This window comes from Tetrao urogallus (assembly GCF_951394365.1).
Source record: "Tetrao urogallus genome assembly, chromosome: 4".
NCBI lineage: Eukaryota > Metazoa > Chordata > Aves > Galliformes > Phasianidae > Tetrao > Tetrao urogallus.
In genome coordinates, this window is record NC_136817.1 from 65,917,361 (window position 1) to 65,941,326 (window position 23,966).

A 23,966-nucleotide genomic window follows, 5' to 3' on the forward strand; every position below is an offset into this window, starting at 1 on the left:
ACTGCTGCAATTAAAAGTCAGACTGCTTTCAGCGGCTGATTGCTTCTGCTGATTTGTATGCACCGCACAGAATAAATATGAGGAGGTTCGTGCAGCCAGCTCTGTCAGCCTCAGTGGGAGCTGGAGTCGTGTGGTTCTAAGGAAATGTTGCTAATAATCACATGAGCACCTGGATCATGAGTCCATAGAGTTGTGGATTGATATTGTTTGTGCTTGGCACGCTCAGGCAGACTGTAACTCAGGATAATGGAACTGAAGTGTGGTACTTCATTTGCAGGAAAGGAAATTTGCCAGAAGCTTTTCAGAGATGCGAAGCAGTTCGGAGACTGTCTTGAAGTGGACAGCAATAGTTCCCGTGTCTTTGGCTAGGCAAAACATTTCTTTTACAGCCAAGCGATGCACAAGAGTTATCCTCCTTGCCTCCCTGTGCCTCGCTTTCCCTGTTAATCCGTTCTGTTTTTCTGTACAGCAAAGAGGTGTTAGAAGAGCAAATAATGACATTTGTGTGACGTATCTGTATCTGCTTCCTTTTCCAGAAGGAAACAATCAGGTTTCCCAGCAGTGGGAAGTTGAGATGGCCAAGAACCAGCCTCACAAAATGCTATTAGAGGAAAAAAACATAAAAGCTAAATGAAAATCTAAACTGGGATCAATTTCTATAGCGAGATTAACTGCTGTATGTGGAAGCCTTCCTTTTTACATACACTGCCTGCTGGGGACAGAAGACAAAGCAAGGGACTGGGTTCTCTCTGGTTGTCCTGCATCCCCCTTTTACATTAGAGTGGGGCAAATTCTCTGATAGAATCACAGAATGACCTGGTTTGAAAAGGCCCACAATGATCATCTAGTTCCAACCCCTTGCCATGTGCAGGGTCACCAACCACCAGACCAGGCTGCCCAGAGCCACATCCATCTTGGCCTTGAGTCATCTCTTCCAGTGTTGGAGGTAAGAAGCCCTCAAATGTTTTGTAATCTCAAAGTATTTATTGCATCCAGAAATGTGCAAATATCTAAATGTCCTTCTTATTTCTGCAGCTCGTGCCAAACCACTGCTGCTCTTCCAGCTCCTTCCACGCTGCTCTGTGTGCTTGCTGCTAATGTTTAGGAAGTGACGCTCCTTTTCCAGGCTCCAGTGGCAATGGAAGAGGCAGAGGATTGCAGGGCACGTGTTTCGCTGCTCTCCCTGCCTCTAAACACACTGTCCATCTCTTAGAGGGTAAAAATAAAGCAGCATTGTTTAATTTCTGGAAAAAGCCAGATGACAGTGGAAGGGGTCAAAAATACACATACCAGCACTCCCTATCCCACTGTCTCAGCTGTTGCTTCCTGAGAGACAGAAGCATGTGGTTGCTAAAAATACCCTTGCAAAGAGAATACATTCCCTCTCCAATGGGAGTGTATAAATTAGTCTGAGTCCTAACATACACAACTACTTGTGGCTGGGAGAAACAATTCCAAACGTGTTTTTTGGAGGGGGTTTCCTAAGAAGCAGAAGACCCGGCCCTGTGTAGGTCGGCAGTAGTGCGTGGAAGATCTCCTCCTGCCTTTCGTGCTCCCACCCCCTCTCCCTCCTATGGGATACGGTGCAGCTGGGGGTGGGGGTAGGCCAGCCCTTTTATAAACGTGGTCTTGTGGCAAGGCGAAGTTGACAAGGGTGACAGAAGATTTGGCTCACTGCTCATACCTGGGAATGACCAGAGGGGGAATGGAATCAGTTGAAGTGTTCACGACTGAAGGCAAAGGCAGGGGCTTGAAAGCACAGAAGGAATTCTTGCCCGGAGATGTCATCTTTGCAGAGCCAGCCTACGCTGCTGTGGTTTTTGATAGGTAAGAGAAAAGGACTTGTAAAACAGAGTTCAGAAGTCATCTCAATGCGAAATTCATCTGGCTGGGTGGGTGAAAGCTTGAAAGTGTCTGGACAGCATCAAGAGGGGTGCGAAGGGAAGTTAGAAACACTTTTGTACTTATGCACTCCCAGCTTACAGTGATATCATTCCCAGGGCTCAGAGCTGTTTTTTCACTTTATATACATGGCACAATCTGTTTTCAGGATGTGAGCTTGCAAGGTGCTCGATTCTGCCTGCTTTTGCCAAATGCAATGAAAGTTGCGTGTGTTCAGTGCCTCACAAAACTGGACCCATGCTACATTCCACTGAGTTGCAGGAGTAAATGTAATTCAGTGAGAGCAGTCTCAGACACTTTGCTGAAATCTCCAACGTATAATGTGTGATAACAGTGAGTTACACTGTGTTTTGCTCATGTGTGCCACCACCCAGAGCTGCATGTGTAGCTCCACAGGCAGCTGTCTTCAAACTGGAAGATCTACAAGTGGTGTTATTTCTCCTTAAGTAGTTTTATGTTTATAACTAGCTAAGTTAACAGAAGTTGAGTTTCTACTTTCACTCTTAGACAGGAGCAATTTGAACTTTTTGTTCATACTGATACAGCCAGAAACTGAATTTTGGTGCAGATGCCTTTTTCTTTTCTGCTGCTTATTTCAAGGGTGAACAGCACTTGATCAGCCTGTGCTGCCAGAGCAGCCTCTGGGTGCCTACTTCTGCCCTTCATATTAGTGGAAGATTGATTTAAATAGCCTGAAAGCTAAAAGACACAAAGAACCAATTTCTATGTTAACCTCCTGCGGAATAAACCTAGTCTAGAGCCTCTGATATAAATGGGATTTGTCCAGCCTTATAATGCAGTATCTGAGAATAGAATTTGTCCCAAACGTTTTAACTGAAGAGCTCGATGTCAGCTGACATTCTGGGCTTAGGAAATTTGTGAGCACTCCTTGAAGGCACCAGCTCTGAAGCTGAGTTTTGCCCCACGTTGCCAGTGGCTTTAGAGAATTAAACAGGGCAAAGCTTTGCTAGCTGAGCTTTCTCTGATTGAATCAGTTCTGCTAACAAAGTCTAGGATTCAAACAGATTAAACGAAAACATTTTTGTTTTAATGCTGGTCATCCTCCCTGTTAAGTGCTGCAACTGAAGCTGATTTGTGCTCGTATATGATCTGGCAACAGCAGAGAATTGAGGATAAATGGACAGAGCAAGGAATAAGATTTTTTATGTCTTTCACTCACTTTTTCCTTGCCCTTATGTGGCAGGTGAATGAACATGTTTGTGAATGTATACAATTATAGGAACAATTTAAGTGGTCTTTTTTTTAATGTTCTTGAATTCTTAACCTTGTATTCAATTACAGTGGTTAGTAACAAAACCACCTCTCCTTGACGTGCCCTCTTAGCTCTCATACTTTAGTTTCATTTGTGCCACTTGCTGGATTCTGTGTTTTATTCAAAAGTTCCTATGGATAATGACTTCTCTCATACACCCTATTAAAAATACTAATTTGAGCATTGAAAACATTTTGCCTTTTGTTTGCTGGTTGACTTTTTTTCTTCTACAGGAAATGTTGTGAGCATCGTGCATATAGGAGAGCAGTCCAGGCTGCAGTCAGTGTAGATTTCCAGGAGACACTGGGCCGGGCAGATCTGTGCTTCCCTCCCTCCCCAGGCTGTGTTTATTTAAGTCCCAGAGCATGAAAGTGGTTAAATAAACACATCTGTGGGACTGCAGAGCATGGGAATGGGTTCAGTCATTCTTATCTCTCTGCTGCTTCTTCACGCTCCCGTGCAATAGTAGTTGACTCTTACCCTCCTGCGGCATGTTTCATCCCTAAGTACTTCATATGTGTCAGTGGTGAAATTCCCAAACTCTCTGAGGCAGATGTTGCCAGTTAAATGTTTGCTGGTTAGTGCTCAGCAGGGGTATCCTAGCCTGATATAGAATGTGAACATGCATTTTGCTTGTGAAAACTGCTCTGATGTTTTTCACACATTTATGGGGCTTTGGTTTTGGAGGTGCCTTCTACCACAGTCCAAGTGGCATGTAACTGTTGCACGTAACTCCATTGAGCTGACTGCTCTTGAAGGATAGCCTGGATCCTTCTAGTACTCAGCATCTTAGAGTCTTGCTAAAAGCAGTGAGTATGTGAATTATGGAAAGGGAATTCAAATATGAGTGACTGGTAGCTTTAATTTTTCAGCTCAGATCTTACCAAACAGGTAATGAGATTTTCCACAGAGCTCAACTTTCTGCATCTATTAAGGCGACCATGGAAGCACAGGAGTGCAGGGTAATTTGAAAATTTGGTCTGTACCTTGCAACGACTTTAGAAGCTCCGTTCTATGGGAAGTCTGGTCATGGTGCAGATGTTGAACCACTGAAAACCTGCATCTGGCTGTGCTGTGATTAATATGGATGGCCATAATACTGTAATGACCACACTGTGATCTATGTGACTGCATGTGTTGTGGCAACAGCAGGCAAAGTGAAGGCATCTTTTCTAGATAAACTGGAGCAGCTCTTCAGAGGTACAACACTGTTTTCTTCGTGTGGCAGTACCATAGGGTGGAAAGCAGCTTGTGTTTGTGCACAGGTATGAAACTGGTTTGCGACAGGAGGCGATGAAGAAATGCTGGAGACCCAGAAAAGCTGATGACCATTCGACCTGGTGAAGAACAGAAAGTGTTAAATACAGTACTTCACAGCAGAAAGTGAGGATAAATTACACTTGGACTTAAGCTATGCAGAGGCACTACTCTGCCACACAGTGGGGAAAGCCACCTGCTGGAAACTGTAGAATTACATATTGATGCAAGAAATTGCAGAAGCAGTTTTAACCTGAGGCTGTCACCAATTGCACTGAATGAATGTCTGCTATTAGGAGAATGAGTTTGAGGAGGTGTTGAGAATTTTGTTTTGAAAGCAAAAGGAAAAATACCTTCTTTGAAAAAACTTTATATCCAGCCATTATACTCTGCGCAAATAAGACCAGACAATTTAAGTGGATCCTCCTACAGGGCAATGTGGAGCTTTGTCTAGCAGTTCACTTTGGGTTGTCTGAGACATCCTCTTAGGGCTGACAGGTACAAATGGGGATTTATGAGAATCAGGCCTCCTCTGGAACAACATTACAGGGCAGATGAGAGTCCCTGCAGAGCTTAAAATAACATCAGGCTCCTATGTCCAGGCAAAGTGAATCCAGCCCCAAGTGCCCATTACAGTCAATGGAGCTCAATAATGTGCATGGAAGGCTGACACCACCACGGTGAGCAGAACTGCTTTCCGGACCATACTGGGTGTTCTGACTGGAGCTCTAGTTAACACAGGGCGCAGATGAGGTGTCCAAACATGTAAGCTGCATCCCACTCAGGAAACAAACCCCTGAAGGTCACTGAAGTCATTTAGGCTAATGGGGACGTGTACTTTTCAACCCAGTGAAGGTCATCTGAGCAGCAGCTTTTACACGATGCCAGAGACCTCTGATCCAATAGTACAGGAAACTCAAAGAGAAGCTAAGGTTTCTAAAGACATCAGCCACCTCATATTGAAGCTAACATGTTACTTGACACTGTGGTTTCCTGGCACTGACTAACACATCAAGCCCACTGCTTCTACCCAAACTAGAACCGCCTGTTGGGAGAAATGGTGAATACTGACTGAAAGCAGGGGCAGATCTCATTGTGATCTCCTGTGTGTTGCTATTCGGGTGTGTGAACAAACTTTCTGATTTGTGCTTGAATCAGCCTTGCTGTAATCAGCTCAAATAGCACTCAGAAAATGCCAATCAGCATCAACTTCTCTTTCCCCCAAATAGATGCAGAAAGTTGGAAATAACAGATTTTCTCAAGGAATTATTTGCCCCTTTTGGATCTTTTTACAATTTGTAAAGCCACTGTGCATGCCTGGTAAAGCATGCCTCTAAGTAAAGCATGCTATCATGCTCTGCTTATGTACTAATGTTTAATCCTTCCCTCCCTCTTCGCTTTCTCCTTGAAGATCTCAGGTCTCCTTTCCTCACAGCTACCTTCAGGATGATGACATTCCCTTCACCTGGGCTCAATGTACAGTATGTGACCTTCTCATGTATGCCAGCTCTCCAGTTTATAAGAGTTATTTCCTACAGGCATGGAGAAGCCTGATATATTTCTGTCAACTTTCTCTTTATGAGCTTGCTCTTTAACTAGTAGGATTTGAAAGAGAGCAGTCAAAGCAAACAGTATCATGTGGTAGAAAGCTAAGATCGCTTGAAGATTTGCTTGATGAGTGATGTATGAAGTGGGACCCAAATACATTCACTTTGCCTGCTTCTTAGGCTATTCTATCATCCTCTGTATGCTGTTGTGAAGAGGGATGCCAAGACAGCCAGGAACAGAAACGGAGCGGATGAACTTAGGTGTTTGTATCATCTGTGTGTGACATGTATCCTGTACAGAATGGAATAAACTCACATCAAATGGCTTTTGATCATTCTACCACTTCCAGTAGCTATTCAGTGAAATCCTCCTCTATTCTTTTGCAGTTCAGCCATCTCAGCTTGCTTTTTCAAACCAGTGAATGAGGTGCTCTGGGGGCTGGGTGGGAAATGGTTGCCTGATGTTTAGGTTGTGCATGTCTCAAAGATGAGGTGAGTGTATTTCCTGCGGCAGTACTCAGCCTTCTGTCTTGGCAGGTCCTACAGATCTGAATCCATCTGAATCCAGTCCAAGCAGTCGCTAGAGCTATTAGCTTCTTTTGCTTTCACTGAGAGCTGTGCTTGTGGGAGCCGTGGTTTAGCTGACAGCACTGTCACCTCTTGCATTAGTTGGCTGGCATATTGAATCATTGCTTTTGTGACAGTAGCTATGTCCAGGAATAGCAGTGGTTGTACATCTCATCCACGTAACAGCAGAGTTCATGAGCCCCTCAGAGTCCAACTTAGCTGACACTTGGAGCAGAGGCCGAGGAAACCTGAGGCTCCTCATAGAGTCATCTAGTGAGTCAATCAGTGGCATCTGCCCCTGAGGTCAGTTCTAAATCCCTGACCTGGCAAGACTGAGATGGGCTGAAGAAATCCCTGTGCTAATGAAGATCTTGCTTTTGGCCAGGATTAAGAAAAAAAAAAAAATAGACAGACTCACAGTTTCCACCACATGAACACACAGAGGTGGTGGATGAGTGGCTGGAGATCACCCCAGGGACTGCAGTGTACATTGACATAGCACTGACACAGACAAGGTCTTATAAACCAATGGTTTCCACAGGCTGAGAGACTTGGGTTTAACTCTATGTCCTTGGAGGATCTTAACTATTGCAGAGGTGACTGCAGGAGAGACTGTGGACCACTGCAAGTCTTTGGTGTTGTCTACCTGCAAACATACTGAAGGAGTCTCCTTCTCTGGAGAGGTTCAAGACCTGCCTGGATGCCTACTTGTGTGACCTGGTGTAGGGAACCTGCTTTGGGAGGGGGTTGGACTCGATGATCTCTGGAGGTCCCTTCCAACCCCTACAATTCTGTGATTCTGTGATACAGGTATCAGAACCTGTCATAATGTTCATTCCTGGGCCAAAGGGCAACCCAGTTTTCCATCCCCATTTGGGGCATTTGGCTCTCTGGAAGGACAGGAGCATGTAGGACTCTTGGGTAATTTAAGGGCTTGCAGTCAGACTTGCAGTCAATGCTGAGTGCTGTTTGTTGAAGATTTAGGCAATTGATCTCAAATATTCGTGTCTTTCCAGTTTTCTTTATAGCACCAACAGTTAAGCACAGGCCTTTGAAGACCTGGTGTATTATTAATACATCCATTCTTTTTTTTTAATTATTATTATTTTTTAACCGTTTCTGAGGATCCCATAAGAGTTTTGTGAAAAACAAGGTATTTTTTATGCCTGTCAACCTACTCAGATTACTGAATAATTCTATCTGCAGCCAGCATTTTGTTGGTTTTTTTTGTTTGTTTCTGGGGGAGCTGGGAAGATGAACTGCTTCAGAACTGGTGTTCTGCTGCACTGTATTCACACCCACCCTACCATTCCTCAGTGCAGGGAAACTTCTTTAGCTTCCCATTCACTTTCTCTCTGCCTTCAAAACAGGCAAGCAGCAGAAGGGTGCCCCATTCCCGGTGTGAGATATCTCTCTGTGCTTCACTGCACAACACAACCATGTGGGTTTTATCAGCTCTCTGTCTCTCCTTTCCCTTACAAGGAATGTAATCTCTCTTGCACCTCTGCCCCCCTGACTTGACAGCTGACAGAGCACAGTGTTGCATTTTTCACCACCTCCCAGCTATTCATCTGCATTAATAGAGCTGGCTGCATCCCCCTCCATGTACATGCACTCCCTCTTTCTCCATGCTGACTGCTTGCCTTGCACTGGGCTCGCTCCCCTGAACCAGCACTGCTTGCTGTCATTTTCCAAACCTCATTTTTGCACGTGGTGTTGCCTGTTGCAAATCAACCTGCTTTATGTCAGTGGGCCTCTCCATCCTGCCTGAGCCAACACACAGGGTGGGTGGTTCCAGTAGCTCAGGCAGTAGTGCCAGAGGAATGAAAAAGCATTTAAATGTACTGGGATAGAAATAAACATGCACACGTGTTTTTATATATATATGTGTATTTATGTAGGGGAAGAGGCAAGACAGTCCTGTGACTATGGGAGTGATTCCTACTTGTGGCACAGTCTTTTCTCGTGACTGTCGACTCATTTTTTTTCTTCCCCATGCCTGTTTCCTTGCTGTGGGCAATGATAATGTTCTGTGGGGTCAGTGAGATTTCTGCAATGAGGAGAACTTCCCCCAAACACAGCGGTGTCTGAGCAGTAGGAATTTTAATTCCCTCATGCTGTTGAGCCTGGCTGGAGGCAGAGGAGAGTGCAGCTGCCTGGAGAAGAAAACTGCTGGGGAAAAAAAGCCTGCTGGTGCAGCAATCCCAAAATCCCAAAAGGTCTCCCTCTCCTCCCCATTGAAATGGGTCACACAAGTAAGCAACTGCACACATGAGACAAGGCACATGGGGTCCAAGACCTTGGGCACTCCTGGAAGGTGGATATCAAATTGGGCTTCATCAGTATCCTCTGATATATTCCTCACCCTTGGTTATAGTTATGTATATGCAATGGTAGGATGCTTTTTGGAAATCTTTTTCTGAAGTCCCCAAAGAGAAAACATGCTTTTGAAAGCTGTTTCCCTGCTGTGCTGTGCTCATCCAGCTCACAGTAAACCACAGACTGAGGAAGAGGAATAGCGGTGAGCACCACTTAGTGCTGCTGGCACCAGAGATACATCAGACCTTTAGACTGGAAGGAGGAATTTGCACTGCTAGCCTGTCTGCTGGACAGCTTTAAGTGACCTAAAGAGCACGGTGCTAAAGCTAATGTCAGAGTAAACAGAGCAGAGCACATCCCCACATCAGGCACTGCCCTTGTTACTTCGCTGTTTAACAGCATCCCCATGGGTGCTATATGTTGAAACAAGCACTAAATCATCAGTATTCTCAGCTCAGCACCATATTGCCCTTTTGAATATAAAAACCCTCTTGGATTTATTAATAAAATCTTACAGTGTTCATAAGCACAATTACAGCCCCTAAACTTGGTATTACAGTCAGTCTGCCCCATGTCCTATCCCAGATGGTGCTACATGAGCACTTCGGAGGTCAGATTTCTTCTGTCCTTAACTGTTTGGTGTTGCTTGTGTGTCCCTGAGGCAGCTGAAATTCCATTCAAGCTGGGCAGTTGTGCTTGGGGTTGGCTGAATGGGTTCCTCAGCCCTTCGTCCATCCTAAGCATCTTTCTGGAATCCCTGGGACCAGGAGAGCCCCAAAGCCACGCAGTCTGGTGTCACCTGGTGTTAGACAGCCGAGATACATGCTGTGTCTGATGAAGGGAGGAGAAGACATACAAGAGAAGACTTCATGATGAGGAGATCTACCTTGAAGGAGGATATTTTCTTGGCTTTCTTATGTCATTTCCAACATAATACCAAATGCAGGTCTGCCAACACAGATGCAGTTTAGGTCCAGAGGCAGAAAGAAGTGTCAAGCAAAGCTGCTTTTACTTCATAGAAAAATAACTTTGTTTCAAGCAGCACAAATGCAGGGTTTCCCTATATAACCACCTCTATCCATCAGTCTTCTTTACTGTGGTACACCTCCAGTCTGCTGATTATCAGAGCATTTCTTGTGTGTATTTTTATCCCTACAGTATGACTGTGCCTAAATAAATATTGAGATAGCAGCCAGGACCACACAGAATCATACTCACCCCTCTCAACCATTTTCTTCTAAGTCTGTCAGGTGTTGTGGTGGTCACTGCTCCTTTTTTTGCTCCAGGCCCTACGCAGAACCCCCCTGGAGGGGTTTCAATTCAGCCAAATTCAGAGGCTTTGCAAGCAGGTGAAGCACTGGCTGGCTCATTGCCTTGACATTGTTCTTATTCTACTGAGTGACAGACCCATTAGATGTCTGCTTTCTGCTCAGCATGGGCCAGACGGAAAACAAAACCAGACTGAAAATCCTGTTAACAGCAGTGGTGCTGAGAAGGAGCAGACAAACTGCAGAAAAGAGGGCTGAGAGCTGGGGAATGGTTTATTGCTTTCCTCCTTTAAACAAAATATTTTTCTCTTTGACATAGCCAAATAGGGAAGCAACAGCATCAGACAAGTGTATGAGGATTAAGCTAGGTGGGATGTTTGTCCATCCTCCCAGAATGTCTGAGGTTCCATCACAGTGTGTAGGAGGAGCCCATGGACAGAAAGCTGAAAGGACCCTTGCCTGAAGGAGTTTAGCCATTACCCTAAGTTTCCAGATGATACCAAGTTTAGAGGAAGAGTCAGTCTGCCTGAGGGTAGGAAGGCCCTCCAGGGGGATCTGGATAGGCTGGATCACTTGGCTGAGGCCAGCTGTATGAAGTTCAAAAGACCAAGTGCTGGGTCCTGCCCTTTGGTCACAACAGCCCTATGGAATGCTACAGGCTTGGGGCAGAGTGGCTGGAAGGCTGTGCAAAGGAAAGCAACCTGAGAGTGCTGGTTGACAGCTGTCTGAACATGAGCCAGCAGTGTATCCAGCTGGCCAAGAAGGTTAATGGTATGCTGTTTTGTGTCAGAAGTAGCATAGCCAGCCAGAGCAGGGATGTAATTGTCCCCTGGTATATGGTCCTGGTAAGGCCACATCTCAAGTTTAGTTCAGTTTTGGGCTCCTCACTACTAAGAGATGTGTGTCCATAGAAAGGCAGTGAAGCTGTGAGAGATCTGGAGTACAAGTCTTATGGGGAGCAGCTGAAGGAACTGGGATGGTTCAGTCTGCAGAAGAGAAAGCTCAGGAGAGATGTTATTGCTCTCTGTAATTCCCTGAAAGTAGATTGTGACGAGGTGGGGGTCGGCCTTTTCTCTCAGGTAACAGCAATAGGGTGAGAGGTACTGGCCTCAAGTAGTGCCAGGGGAGGTTCAGGTTGGTTATTAGAAAACATTTATTCTCTGAAAGAGTGGTAATGCATTTGCACAGGCTGCCCATGGAGATGGTGGAGTCACTGCTCCTGGAGGAGTTCAAGAACTGTGTAGATGTGGCAGTGAGGGACATGGGTTAGTGGGCATGGTGGGGATGGGTTGGAGTTGCACTCAATGATCTTAACAGTCTGTTTCAATCTTAATGATTCTACGACTCTATGATTCTATCACTGAGGCATAAGCTTACTTTCTGTCTTTCCAGCCTGACACATGTAGTCTGCCACACCTGCTTCAAACGGCAGGAGAAGCTCCATCGCTGCGGCCAGTGCAAGTTTGCCTACTACTGTGACCGAACCTGCCAGAGAGATGCCTGGCTGAACCACAAAAATGAGTGCTCTGCCATCAAGAAGCACGGCAAGGCACCCACTGAGAACATCAGGTGAGAGTGGCTCCCGAGGACCTGAGCCCACAGCCTGGCTGTCTGGTGCACCACCAGGCCGGGGAATGATGGGAGAGGATAGGAAATCCCTCTGGGTGTCCTGAGTTAGATGTGTGATAGTGGGAACTGCTTTGGGGAAGGCCACAAACATCCCTGATCTCATAGGCTGGGGCTTATAGGAATGCCCAGTGTGAAGGGGTTGTGTTCCTGCTTTTGTTTGGTGCTAGACACCCAAAACCCTACAGCAGCAGAATGAGAAAAGCCACCTTTCACAGTTTCAGTGGGAAAAGCAGGGATGCTCCAGTATCTACTGATTTTGATTTATGTCCCGGCTCCATAGTAACAAAATTATAGGAATCCCCACAGAAATGGAAGAAGCTGTCCAGGGCTGGGGTTCTGTATGACTTCTCCAGATAAGAACATAGATGCCATGGGAAACCCCTGTGTCTTCCTTCCCTTCAAAACTCCTGGATGGGGACTAGCCATAAGCCAGCTGATGCTGAACTTGTCTTGTATGGCCTGGCTGCACACAGTGTCCCACTGATGAATGAATTTTGGTGGCCCCTCAGTCCCTGTCCTTGTGCTGGGTGGAAGAGCACGAGAACCTGAGTAGACGAGCACCAGGGTCTGGTGTTGCATGGTGCTAGCACCTTGGGATCTCTCCTGGCCAGGCTGGCAGCCCGCATCCTGTGGAGGATAGAGAGAGAAGGCAGTGGGCTGTCGGAGAACTGCTTGGTGTCTATTGATGACCTGCAAAACCACGTGGAGAACTTTGATGAGGAGGAGAAGAAGGACCTCCGTATCGACGTGGAAAGCTTCTTGGAGTTCTGGCCGGCCCAGAGCCAGCAGTTTGGCATGCAGTACATCTCCCACATATTTGGAGTGGTATGTCAAAGGGGTGAGAAAGCAAAGGGGGCTTCTTTAATGCTGTGGATTATGCCAGGTGCCCAAGGGAAGTCTCAAACCAAAATGAATGAGTTGAGGATTCCTGATTTCATCCTTGAGATGGCCAAGACAAGCATTTTCTGCAGGTGATTTGAATACTGCTGCATTTGCCATACACATCACTTCTGCACTGACATAGAGAAATCTGAGGCACAGCCAGGAAAAGGTCTGCAGTCTGTCTAAACATGCAGGCAAATGGCTCTCTCAATCTCAGGTGCTGCATGGTCACCACAAGTCCAATTGGGCATCACTCTGCACCTGGAGGAGCTAAGAAAAAATGTATAAACATATTTTTAGTAAACATATTTCAAATGGAATATATGAGAATGTAGCAGATCTATTTTAGTTTACGCATTATTCTGTTACAATATTACATGCTTTACATTTTTTTTAATATATATTTTTATATATATATATACACATAATAGGTAAAGTATACTGAAAAGATTTCATAATACCCTTTCCTAAAATGTTAACTACAAATTTTTGTGGTGCAGAGAGAGAAAGTCCGTGAGGCTGAGCAGCTCTGCCCCCAGCCCTGCTGTGAGTCAGTGCATGTCAGGCTTCGTTAACCCCATGGAACATCAACTTCCCCCAAGGACACACAGCATCCCAGCAGAGCAAACCCATTGGGCACAGGGAGCCATCCATACAAGAGACCAGTGCACCTTCACCAACTATCATTTCTAGAATTACCTCCTACAATAATCTTGTAGGCACTTCTCCTTTCTCCTTAAAGTTTGGAGGTGGGATACCAAGCTGTGCCTCTTCTAAACAATCAGAAGCAGCTGAGAAATCCTGAATGTAACTGAATTCAACTTTTTTCTCCTTTCGTGCTTCTTCCTGCCTGTGTTTTTGGGACTAGATCAACTGCAATGCCTTTACCCTCAGTGACCAAAGAGGACTGCAAGCTGTTGGTGTGGGAATCTTCCCCAACCTCTGCCAGGCCAACCACGACTGCTGGCCCAACTGTACTGTCATCTTCAACAATGGCAAGTGAGTGCAGTGCGTTGCTTTCCTCAAGCACAGTGGGGACCTATCCTTGCAGCCAATGCACATAACAGATTGCTAACCTCAGAGTGTCAGATCCCTGTCCCAGAAAATCGATTCTCATTTCCTTCTCTAGTCCAGCAACAAAAATTTATGGTTTTCTTTTTAAAGAAGAGCTATTTTTTTCTCTTGTTATTTAAAAAAATGCTGTCTGATAGACCAAACAAATACACAGAGCTTTTCAGCAGGGTTTGACCTCAAATCCAATGAACCAGCAAGTAAATTTCCCTTGTGAGTTTTGAAATCATACTCAAAATAGACAGATAGGGTGGCAAGTAGATACCTAGATAGCTTCAATTAAGGCTTCATAAGCAGTTAAGGAGTACTTACAGTTAATGAATTATTCAAGATTAAATTGAGTCCACAGTCCAAGAGTTTCTCATAACTGAAGCTTGCAATCAGCCATGTATCACCATCACTGATGTGTTTATGGCCATCCTTAACACAAATGCTGATCTCTTTGGGAGCTTGCAGTCTCTATTAATTACTGATAAACTCTTTAGCAGTAGATTCTTAATGAGAAATGTGACTGTTATCTGCAAACAGAGTCACATGCAAGAGCTGGATGCCCTAAAGTGCTATGCCTTCTGATTTCCCACCCAAATCCTACAAGAAAATATCTGCAGGATGTGTGAGATAAGAAGAGGTTGAAAGGCACAGTGGGATTGCAGGAATATCCCAGCAGAGCAGGCAGTGGAGGCAGCTGCTCTCAGTGCCTAGCTGCTGGAGGGATGCTCTGCCCTCCAACTCCTCCTAAGCCAGGAGGAGCCTAAACTGCTGCTGATCCAGCAAGCAGCATTATGTGCAAGACATTAACTGAAGGAAACTGCTTGCCAAAACCTCCACAGCCTCGGTGTTTTATCAGTTTTCTGCTCAGTCTTAAGATTTTATACATTCCTATGTTCAGCAAACATCAGTGATGAGCCTAAGCCCACAGCCTCCTCTCCTTTAACACATTGCTTGTGCACTCCAGTTCTCACTGCCAGTTTTACCTGCTAAAATGATAACCAGTATTATCAAGCAGCTGGGGAATAAGCAAAGAGAAAAGATAAGTGCTTTAGGATGGTTACCTTTGTGATCCAGAGCCAGCTGCAGCCTGAGCTCTATAGCCAGTTGCTATAGGTCACATACAGGGTGATGAGGAGCCTCTCAGACCAGCCTGGGTGCTGGAGAAGGTAGCTGGAAGGGGTGGTAGCCCCCAAACCTGAGATTCTGGGTGGTAAGTAGAGGAATGACATTTTGCTTGTGTGGCAGCCTGATGAATTTCCTGCACAAATCCTCTTGCTGGCTTTAAACCATGACCATGACTATAAATCTGCTTACATTAGCTAATTGGCCAGGTAAATTATCCAGGTTTCTTTTCTAGGAAAACTGGAGATAAGAGCAGCTACTGTTGCAGGAACTGAGCTCTCAGCACTCCAGGCACAACGCTGGGCTTGAGGACCCACTAAACTCATTACAGAGCACGGTTGCTGATATCCCAGTCTAATTCCCATTTCAAGCTGCATTTTGGAGAGCATGACTACTGATGTCAGAGAGATGTTTCTGGTCAGCACAAAACCAGCCCTGCAAAATGTCAGCAGAGCATTTTACTCATCCACTGGCTGACAGCGCTCTTAAAATCACAGTGTCAGGACAGCTGTCCCTGAAGCCACTGCGAGCCGGTGATGCGTGATTTGGTAGCTGTACAGGGACAGCAGAGCTCTTTGTACCTTTATGCTGACTGATATGTGACAGGCATCGGGAGCTCCAGTGCCCCCAACCAACCCAGTTCACCCAGTTTCTGTTGTTGTGCTTGTACCGGTGTAATCTGCAGATGTCTGTTTTGTCTTTCAGTCATGAGGCTGTAAGATCAATGTTCCACACACAGATGAGGTGGGTCACTCTTGAAAGCCTTGTCCTTCCCCTTGCCATGTACCCCTCATGCCCCGTTAATGACACAGCTGCAAACAGCACCGAGGGGTTCCAAAAACCCTCTGTTTGCAGAAAACTTCACTTTCTGTTTTCTGAACTTCTTCTCCTCCCTGTGTAAAGTCCCACTAAACCCAAACCTCACTTAACTCTGCATTTTGTATTAAATTAAAATAATAGCAGTAATGTCTCCCTGACTGCAAATTCCCTCCCTTCCTTTCTGCCCTCTCCCATGGCTTCCTCTGTTTCAGTATTTCCCCTCCACTTCTCATTTCTCCCCCCCAAGTGCAGCTAGAGCATGAAAGTCAGAACAAGGTCTTGCTAATCTTACACAGCCCAAAATAAAACCTTGCATACTACGAGATGAGAAATGGTTGCATTACTGACATACTAAATAGTCCATGTCTCTTCTGCAACAAACAGTGCCCTGTGAATGCATTGTCTACAATAGCAACACTGTGAGATGTAGGTTTTATCCTTTTTTTATTGTAGTACATGATTAATGTTTTACTTTTTAATGATGCCACTGTTACCTGATGCAAGCATTCTCTTTTGCCTGAGAAATCCCTGAAAAGTATGCCAAAAAAAGAAGGAAAATTCTTTACCTCAGCTCATACACTTGGTATGTTGTATGCAGTCCAGTTACAGGGACACTGTTGTTTTCAAACTTCATTTCCAAAAAAAAACCCAGGAAATTTCCTGAAATAAGAGATGAAAAACTTCTTTACCATTGACTCAGAGCATCACAGATAGTACCATAAAAGTGAGCAACTGGGTTTTACTCCTGATTAGAGTTGCTGTTTCTGGACCATCTGAGTTTTAAGCTCCCCAGTGCTTTCTGTGCACGTCTTTCAAGGTCCTTGGAGCCTGGGGCAGACACTAGGGAGGGAAAGAGCACAGGATGTGCTTGGTGAGGTTATCAGCTGACAGTGTCTCTCTAACTGTAGATTTAAAATATACCACGTGTGTCCAGGCTGGTTTGAAATGTTATCAATCCCCTCATCACCACAGATGACTGCTTAAAATATACCTATGGTAGTTAGGCTATCAGGGGCATCATAAAAGTCAAAGGCTTGCTTTTTTGGTTGCATGACTCATTTTAATGAGGATCCTGTTAAGTGTGAAGAGGAATGTTTCTATGTGTAAACCTTTCTGGTGGAAATGACTCCTTTTTGTGTGCTTTTTCCTGGAGTAGCTGGTTGTACCTTTCTCTGGTTGGCATTTTTTTATGTTCTGACAGGTCTAATAGCTACCCTTCATTATGATGACACGTTCAGTGATAAATTTAGAATGAAATATGCTGTTGATATGATCTAATGCCCAGAGAAAGTCAAGACCAGCCTCAGTGTGTAGTTTTCATAGCAGCTTTAGCAAAGCTAAGGACGCAGAGAGCTTTTAGCTACCAGCCTGCCTATAGTGCTCCAGTCATCAGCTCCCTCTCCTGGTGAGACATTTTGACATAGAATCACAGAATGGCTTGATTGGAAGTGACATTAAAGCCTGTCCAATTCCAACCCCTGCCGTGGGCTGGTTGACCCTCACCACATCAGGCTGCCCAGGGCCCCATCCAACCCGGCCTTGAGCACCTCCAGGGATGGGACACCACAGGTCCCTGGGCAGCCTGTGCCAGTGCCTCACCACCCAGGAGCATCCCCCAGGAGCTTTCTTCTAAAACACAGAGTTGACCTGATACAAACGTGATGGCTTCATGGTGAGACCTAAAGGAGGCAGCATGGTGCTTATCCAGACCCTTTCATGGAGGGACAGCCCAGAGGAACTAACATATTTATCTTGCTGGAGTTAAACAGCAAGGAAATTTGTGTGTCCACATCATTTAAGATGTCTTACAGAGAAAGGCCTGAGATAAAGGTAGGTACAAAAAACAGGCTTTCCAGAGGCCTGTTGTCAGTGCAAGCATTTACCCTGGGTTTTGGGTTAGTAACAGAATGGTGATTTCCCTGTGTTTGATATTGGCATTAGGTATCAGCTCAGATGGTCTATATAGAAAATAAACTATTCATGGTCAACTGTTTCTAAGGCTTTATGTAGAGATGCATGAAACGGATTGGGGCATCTCTTATCCTACATCCAAAGGGCACATCTCAACTTTTCAGAGTGAAAATGATACTGAAAGCAGCCCAGCTGAGGATCTGGGAGTCTAGCCAGATCTCTACAAGCAGTATGCAAGCTGTGCTTAAAAAAGACCCGAAGTCCAAACTCAGCATTTTACAAGCCTTGTCGTGTACTTCTGATCGAGGGGTTTTCTTGTGGTGAGATTCTCTCCAGCATAATAAGATTTTAGGTCTGGGTTCATCCCATTATTCACCCAGGATGGGACTCTCTCTGCTTTTCAGCATATCCCAGCCAGAGACTGGCATGGGGGCAGGACAAACTGATGTGACTGTTCAGTTAACCAGGCTGCTGCACATCTCTGCATTGCTAAAGCAGTAGCTTAGGGCAAGGGCTGATTCTGATAGCAGAATTTGTCCCTGATGTATCTATGGCTGCATTTGCTTCTTCAATTCCATATCTCGTCTTCTTTGCACCCAGGATTGAGCTGCGGGCACTAAGCAAGATCTCCCCAGGAGATGAGCTGACTGTGTCCTATGTGGACTTCCTCAATGTGAGTGAGGAGCGGCAGAAGCAGCTGAAGAAGCAGTATTACTTTGACTGCACCTGTGAGCACTGCAAGAAAAAGATCAAAGATGACCTGATGCTGGCAGTGAAGGAGGGGGACAACAAGGTATGGTCCTGTGGTGCTCTCAAACAGAGGTGGCTGTGTCTCCTCCACAGCCCAGGGACACCCAACAGTGCCAGAGTCAGACTGTGGCAGTCTGAACAGTGCCAATGCAAAAAATGAGACTAGGACTGAAACATTATTGAGCCCAACAACAACTCAAATATGCATGGTCAGTTTAATCTCTATTATATGACAGGCACACAGGTTTTCATTTTTAAAAAGCCCACAAAAGTTGCCTTTAACTCTAACCTAACAGTCCAGCAAAAGGCAGAATGATAAAATATTAGAAAATGAGGTCTAGAACTGAGAAAAATCCAGGTATTTAGATTGGACTTTTTGACAGGAACTGAATGGAATCAAAGTTTTGAACAACAGCAGAATAGAAAATACTGTATCATATATTATGTATATACATATAATAGTCCATGAGAACAGGACCAACTGGCACTACGTACACTGTACAGTTTGTAAAGATGTACCATTGTGTTGGCTCTGGGAAGCTGGGAATCCAGTCATCAGGCCGTCTTTGCACTGGTTGGTGAGAATGAATTTGTTCTATGCTCTGCCATTTGTGCCTGGTTGCTTGGGTGGGAAGAATTAGTGTGTTGGACCATGCATTTTTCAGTTGTCTGTGTTTTGCTGGGCAATCTGACAAGTTATCGAGTAGAAGGATGTAAGGCTGTGTCTGGCTGTCAGCATTAGGATGTGTTGCTTGGCCAGCAGCTCCTATTTTCAGAGCACGTTGATAGCTCTAAGATCTTCTTTTTTTTATTCCTGTGCCCAAGGATATAATTGCTTAAATCTATTTTTCTTCTGTGTCAGTGTTAGCTAAGGGGCATTCTATTCCTGTAAGCTCTACAAAAGATAAATTGTTGCAAAAGATATTGCTAAATAATTCCCATTGCTAAACTATCAAGCTTCATTTTAAAACTAATCCTGGCTACTGAAGCTCCCAGTCCCAGATGCAGAAGAAGAATTTTCAAATTGCTCCTGCAGTGGGCTGCATAAAAAATCTCATCTCTTATTCAAAGCCTGCTGTCAAGCATTGACACGCACCATCTCTGTATTGTGAACGCTCCATATGTTCTGCTGTGTGCACTTTGGGGGATATACACTCCCCTGTTTGAATTGCTGGCATAGAAGAAGCTTCCTGGTATCTTTATACAAGATATGATTTCAGCTATTATAAATGCCCTCCATCCACAGACAATGAGTATCCAGGCTGACCTCACCCTCAGAGCACATCGGCTGTATTGCATTCCCTGAATTCAGGCTCGCTTGCTTGACAGCAGCAGCACTCACAGCTGTGTGGAAAAAGCTCTATGAATAAACGTGAGATGGACAGATTACATCCTCAACAGCCGCTCTGGCCTCCGGTCCATCATCCCTTCCAAATAGTAGCAAAGCTCCCATTGTTTATAATGGCAACAGGATTAGGGGTCTAGTAAATGCAGGAGAGAATTTTATTAGATAAAGCTTCTGTGGAAGTGCTGCTGAAGTGCCTGTTCTGGGAGTCTTTTCTCAGACAGCAGAGTGACATTAACATTGCCTTTGAATGAATGTGCTCTTGCCATTAGGACACCCTTTGTGCTGCTCAGACAGCTGCTGAAATCTGACCAGCTGTAACAGTTTCAGTCTAATAATATGTAATAATAATTCATAACATACATAACCATGTACATATGGGACATATAGCTCTGAAATGCAACTGTTTTTCCTTCCATACTAAATTTTCAAGAGCTTTTCTGAGCTTGTTAAATCTCAGACTCCTCACAAATCCCATCAACCAAGTAAAAAGGCAGTGGAGCTGTCCTGCTCTACAAATCCCAATCTCTTCATTCTTCATTGCATCTCTGTGTCTCTGCTTTCTGTCTGCTGGCCATGTGCCTGTATTCTGTCTTGGTCATGTGTCTCCTGGCCAGGCTCTTCCTGCAAGTTCCCAGAACCAGGCAGTTGTGGCCTGATTTCAGATTTTCCATTTATCAAAAGGAAGGTTGTGATAGCTAGAACTGTTTGAAAACGCAAATTCAAATGGCTTGGAAAAGCGGAGGATAAGTGATGGTACTGAATATAATTGTATTATATTTCAGCAATAAATGGAGGAAGAGGAGGTGGCTAATTAGGGGCTGGTTAGTGTTTCATCAGGCATGCTTGGATGTGTATAGTGCCTGGATGTCAGGTGGTGGATACTTCTCACCAATTTTCCTAACTTTGTCCGCCAGCCTTCTGCAGAGACAGTGAAGGAAGTTATCCAGTTCTCCAAGGACACGCTGGAGAAGATCAACAAGGCCCGCCTGGAGGGAACTTACCATGAAGTGAGTCCCTGTGCTCTTGCTCTCTTGCTGTGTAGGTGGTGCCAAGGAAATTAGGTCTTGTCCCCCCTAAGTCAAAGATGTATAGGTGAAACAAAGTTCCATCTCCATAAGCTGAATGTCTCCACATACATCCTGTCCTCTTGGCAGTTCAGATCACAAAAACTGACACACACAAGCAAGTGGAAATGCGACTGTTCACATCTTCACCTTCACAGGGAGATTAGGAGCATTCTTTGCATCAAGGTGCTTATAGGAGGTTGGGTGGATGGCAGGAGGGGCATAATCACTTCTTCCTTGCTTACTTTCTGAAAGTAACCCTGGTAGAGGAAGATTTGAGCACAAATCATTTAGTTAGACTGATGCTGTGGACATATAAAAGCATATTGTATCTTCTCCAACCTTCATGCAGTCTGACTTGGCCTCTAGGACTGGTGTGGACCACACAAGGCTCAGGAGTGTCAGCTTCAGGGCCGGTGGTGCTATGACTTTCTCCTTCTTCTCCCTGCTTTCTGATGTAGGTTGTGAAGCTGTGCCGTGAGTGCCTGAAGAAACAGGAGCCTGTGCTGGGAGACACAAACATCTACCTCCTGAGGATCCTCAGCATTGCCTCTGAGGTCCTCTCCTACCTCCAGATGTTTGAGGAAGCAGCTGAATATGCCAAGAGGATGGTGGATGGCTACATGTATGGCTCTGCTCTGTTTTTGGCAGCTCTCTCTGGTTATGCAGTGTTAGGCAATGTGTTATAGAAGTTATTTTCTTAGTCTGCTCCCATCGGAACGAAAGTGCTGGCATTCAGATCTTGATCTGATCACCAGACAGAGAGGAACCCATTCCTAAATGCTTTCAAACACCTTGAATTACTTAACTGTAAATGACAAGTAGTTTGGGTCATCTTTCATTAGCCTCTTTGGTTTGCTCAGAAGCATCTCAGGGCTGCCCTAGTAGCAAAGCACAGAGCCTGAGTGTGGGACAGAGAGATCATCGCTGCAGGACCTGGTCTGCTCTTCTGCAACCTGCAGGAAAGATAAGTTGCAGAGAAAAGAGGAGCTGTGTCAAATGACTGTCACTCAAGATATCCCTTCACTCTTGAGTAATATGGTTGAGTAATGAGGCCTTAGTTAATGAGATGTTGATGATTGTTGCCTTTTCAATTTAGGCACATCATTACACCTGTGATGTTGGTGACATCTGGGCTGCATGATCAGGTCTCCAAGCCAGGTGTTCAGCTCACACTGTCTGCAGGTTGTTCATTCTCTTTCACAACACCTTGTGTCCTTGTGTAACCCATGCCCTCGTGCCCCTAGCGGGGCTGCACATTTCCTGGCAACAAATTCAGTAGAATATTCAACTGAGTAAACAGTTTGCTCTCTGGAAAACATGTCACATCATTGACAAACATTTGGGAATTGAGATCTTTCCTGAACTAAAATTACTCAATGCTTTTCCAGGAAAATATACCATCCTAACAATGCACAGCTGGGGATGGCTGTGATGCGAGCAGGAGTGACCCACTGGCATGCTGGCCTCATTGAAGCTGGACACAGCATGATCTGTAAAGCCTATGCCATTCTCCTGATAACCCATGGACCTTCCCACCCAATTACCAAAGACCTGGAGGTAGGTGTCACGATCTCCCTTCTTGCCTCTGTTATCTGCCTGGATGAGGTTGCATTCAGTCTGTAGGAACGGCCCATCTGTAAGAGACAGGTCAAGTTATGGCTGCTTCTTACTAGTGCCATCCTTTTCTCTAGGTCATTTTAGTCTGCTGGATCGTGCACATTCCTTCCTATGGGAAATTTTCATCCCTGAAAAATATCTTTTGTTCTGCACCAGTACATGCTTTAAAAATAGCCACTGAGTCCCTGAATCTTTTTTTGAAACACTGAGCCCAAGGGCAGAGCCTCCCATTCTTCAAACAGCCTGACCTCATTGCTCTCAGATGGATGGCATTCAATTTGGCTGTATCAAATTACAGATAGTGAACTTGTTCCCGGCTTACCAACCAATATTCCTCATCTTGTATTGATGACCATTCTTCTTTATTTACCACTCCCTAGTCCTTTTGGACTGCAGTTTATTTTTTTTCTCAAATGACTGATATGTGTATTTTTTAGCTTAATGTCAAGAGCTGCAGATCCCAGGAGAATCACACATGTTGAGCTGTGATGAACTATATATGACTGCATCTGAGGGCTGATCATTTCTTTATCCTTTAACTCTCTCAAATGGCCTGTTGGCTTTATAGTATTCTCCTTTAGTAGCCAAAAAAAAACTTACGCAGTGCCAAATTAAATCCTTTATTGATGTTAGTCCCCCTAACAGCACAGCTATAATCTTAGTGCAATTTTATATTATCAGAAGAATGACTGTCTTGTGCCTAAAGTAAAATAGTCTCTTGACTGTTTGCCTCTTTACATCTCATAGGGTAAGACTCCAGCACCTTCATTCCTGTATTTCCCTTTTCACTTTCTTCAGGATGAAAATACTAGATCTTTGACCTCTGTGCTGCTAAACTAAAGGTTGAAGGAACTTACAGACAGGTGTAAAAAGATTTCCTTAAATCCCTTCTGAACTTTTGTCATAATGCAGCACTATAAATGATTGTTCATAGTGAATCCAGGGATGAGGTTTTCCAGGAGCCTGCAGAAGGGCTGGGTGCAGGAAGGGCTGATGCCTTATTCACCTTCATAGGTCACAGGCAACCAGCTCTGAGAAAGTAAATGCTATTTCTGTCCAGTCAGCCTTGGTTCTGCTGCTGGGACACCTGGAGCAAGAAGAATCAGAGTCATTACATGGCTTAGAACATCCCTGATGGACAGTCCTCAGTTTTAGGCAGTGTGTTTTTCACTGGCTTTGAGATCTCCTGCATCACAGGTGTTTAATCTGTTGTGTCTCTCAGGTCATGCGTGTCCAGACAGAGATGGAGCTGCGCATGTTCCAGCAGAATGAGTTCATGTACTACAAGATGAGGGAAGCTGCCCTCAAAAACCAAAAGATTCAAGTCATGCCTGAACCCAGCAATGAGGCCCCACCGAGCCTCTTCCACAAGAAGGAATAAATATTGAGCTTGACACAAAGTCATGCCTGTTAGGTAACACCACCTGTGGGACCTCCAGACATGGGGAATGTGATATGTGAATGTGATACATCCCCAAGGATTGTTTCCAGTGCCACCAGTCTGAGAGCATGGACCAGCAGGGGTAGTCCTGAAAATCTCCTGAGAGCTCACAGCAGAAAATCTCTTGGCAAAAGCAACATCATTTTGTACCACAAGCATTAAAAAATCAAAGCAAGAAACCTGCT

General features: G+C 44.9%; 1 protein-coding gene across 2 annotated transcripts; it reads left to right on the forward strand.

The window, feature by feature from the left end:
- Positions 1 to 1,690: 1,690 nt before the first annotated feature.
- SMYD1 (SET and MYND domain containing 1) lies at positions 1,691 to 23,858 on the forward strand (the record flags this gene model as incomplete). Of its 2 annotated transcripts, XM_079534504.1 has the most annotated exons (10): positions 1,691 to 1,827; positions 11,526 to 11,702; positions 12,374 to 12,587; positions 13,513 to 13,643; positions 15,534 to 15,572; positions 18,159 to 18,351; positions 20,571 to 20,663; positions 21,182 to 21,345; positions 22,112 to 22,280; positions 23,563 to 23,858. In XM_079534504.1, the coding sequence occupies 10 exons, from the start codon at positions 1,691 to 1,693 to the stop codon at positions 23,719 to 23,721; spliced, it is 1,476 nt and encodes a 491-aa protein (XP_079390630.1). In that variant the 3' UTR covers positions 23,722 to 23,858. The 2 variants fall into 2 exon arrangements, with proteins under 2 accessions (XP_079390630.1, XP_079390631.1); XM_079534505.1 differs by lacking the exon at positions 15,534 to 15,572.
- Positions 23,859 to 23,966: the final 108 nt, after the last annotated feature.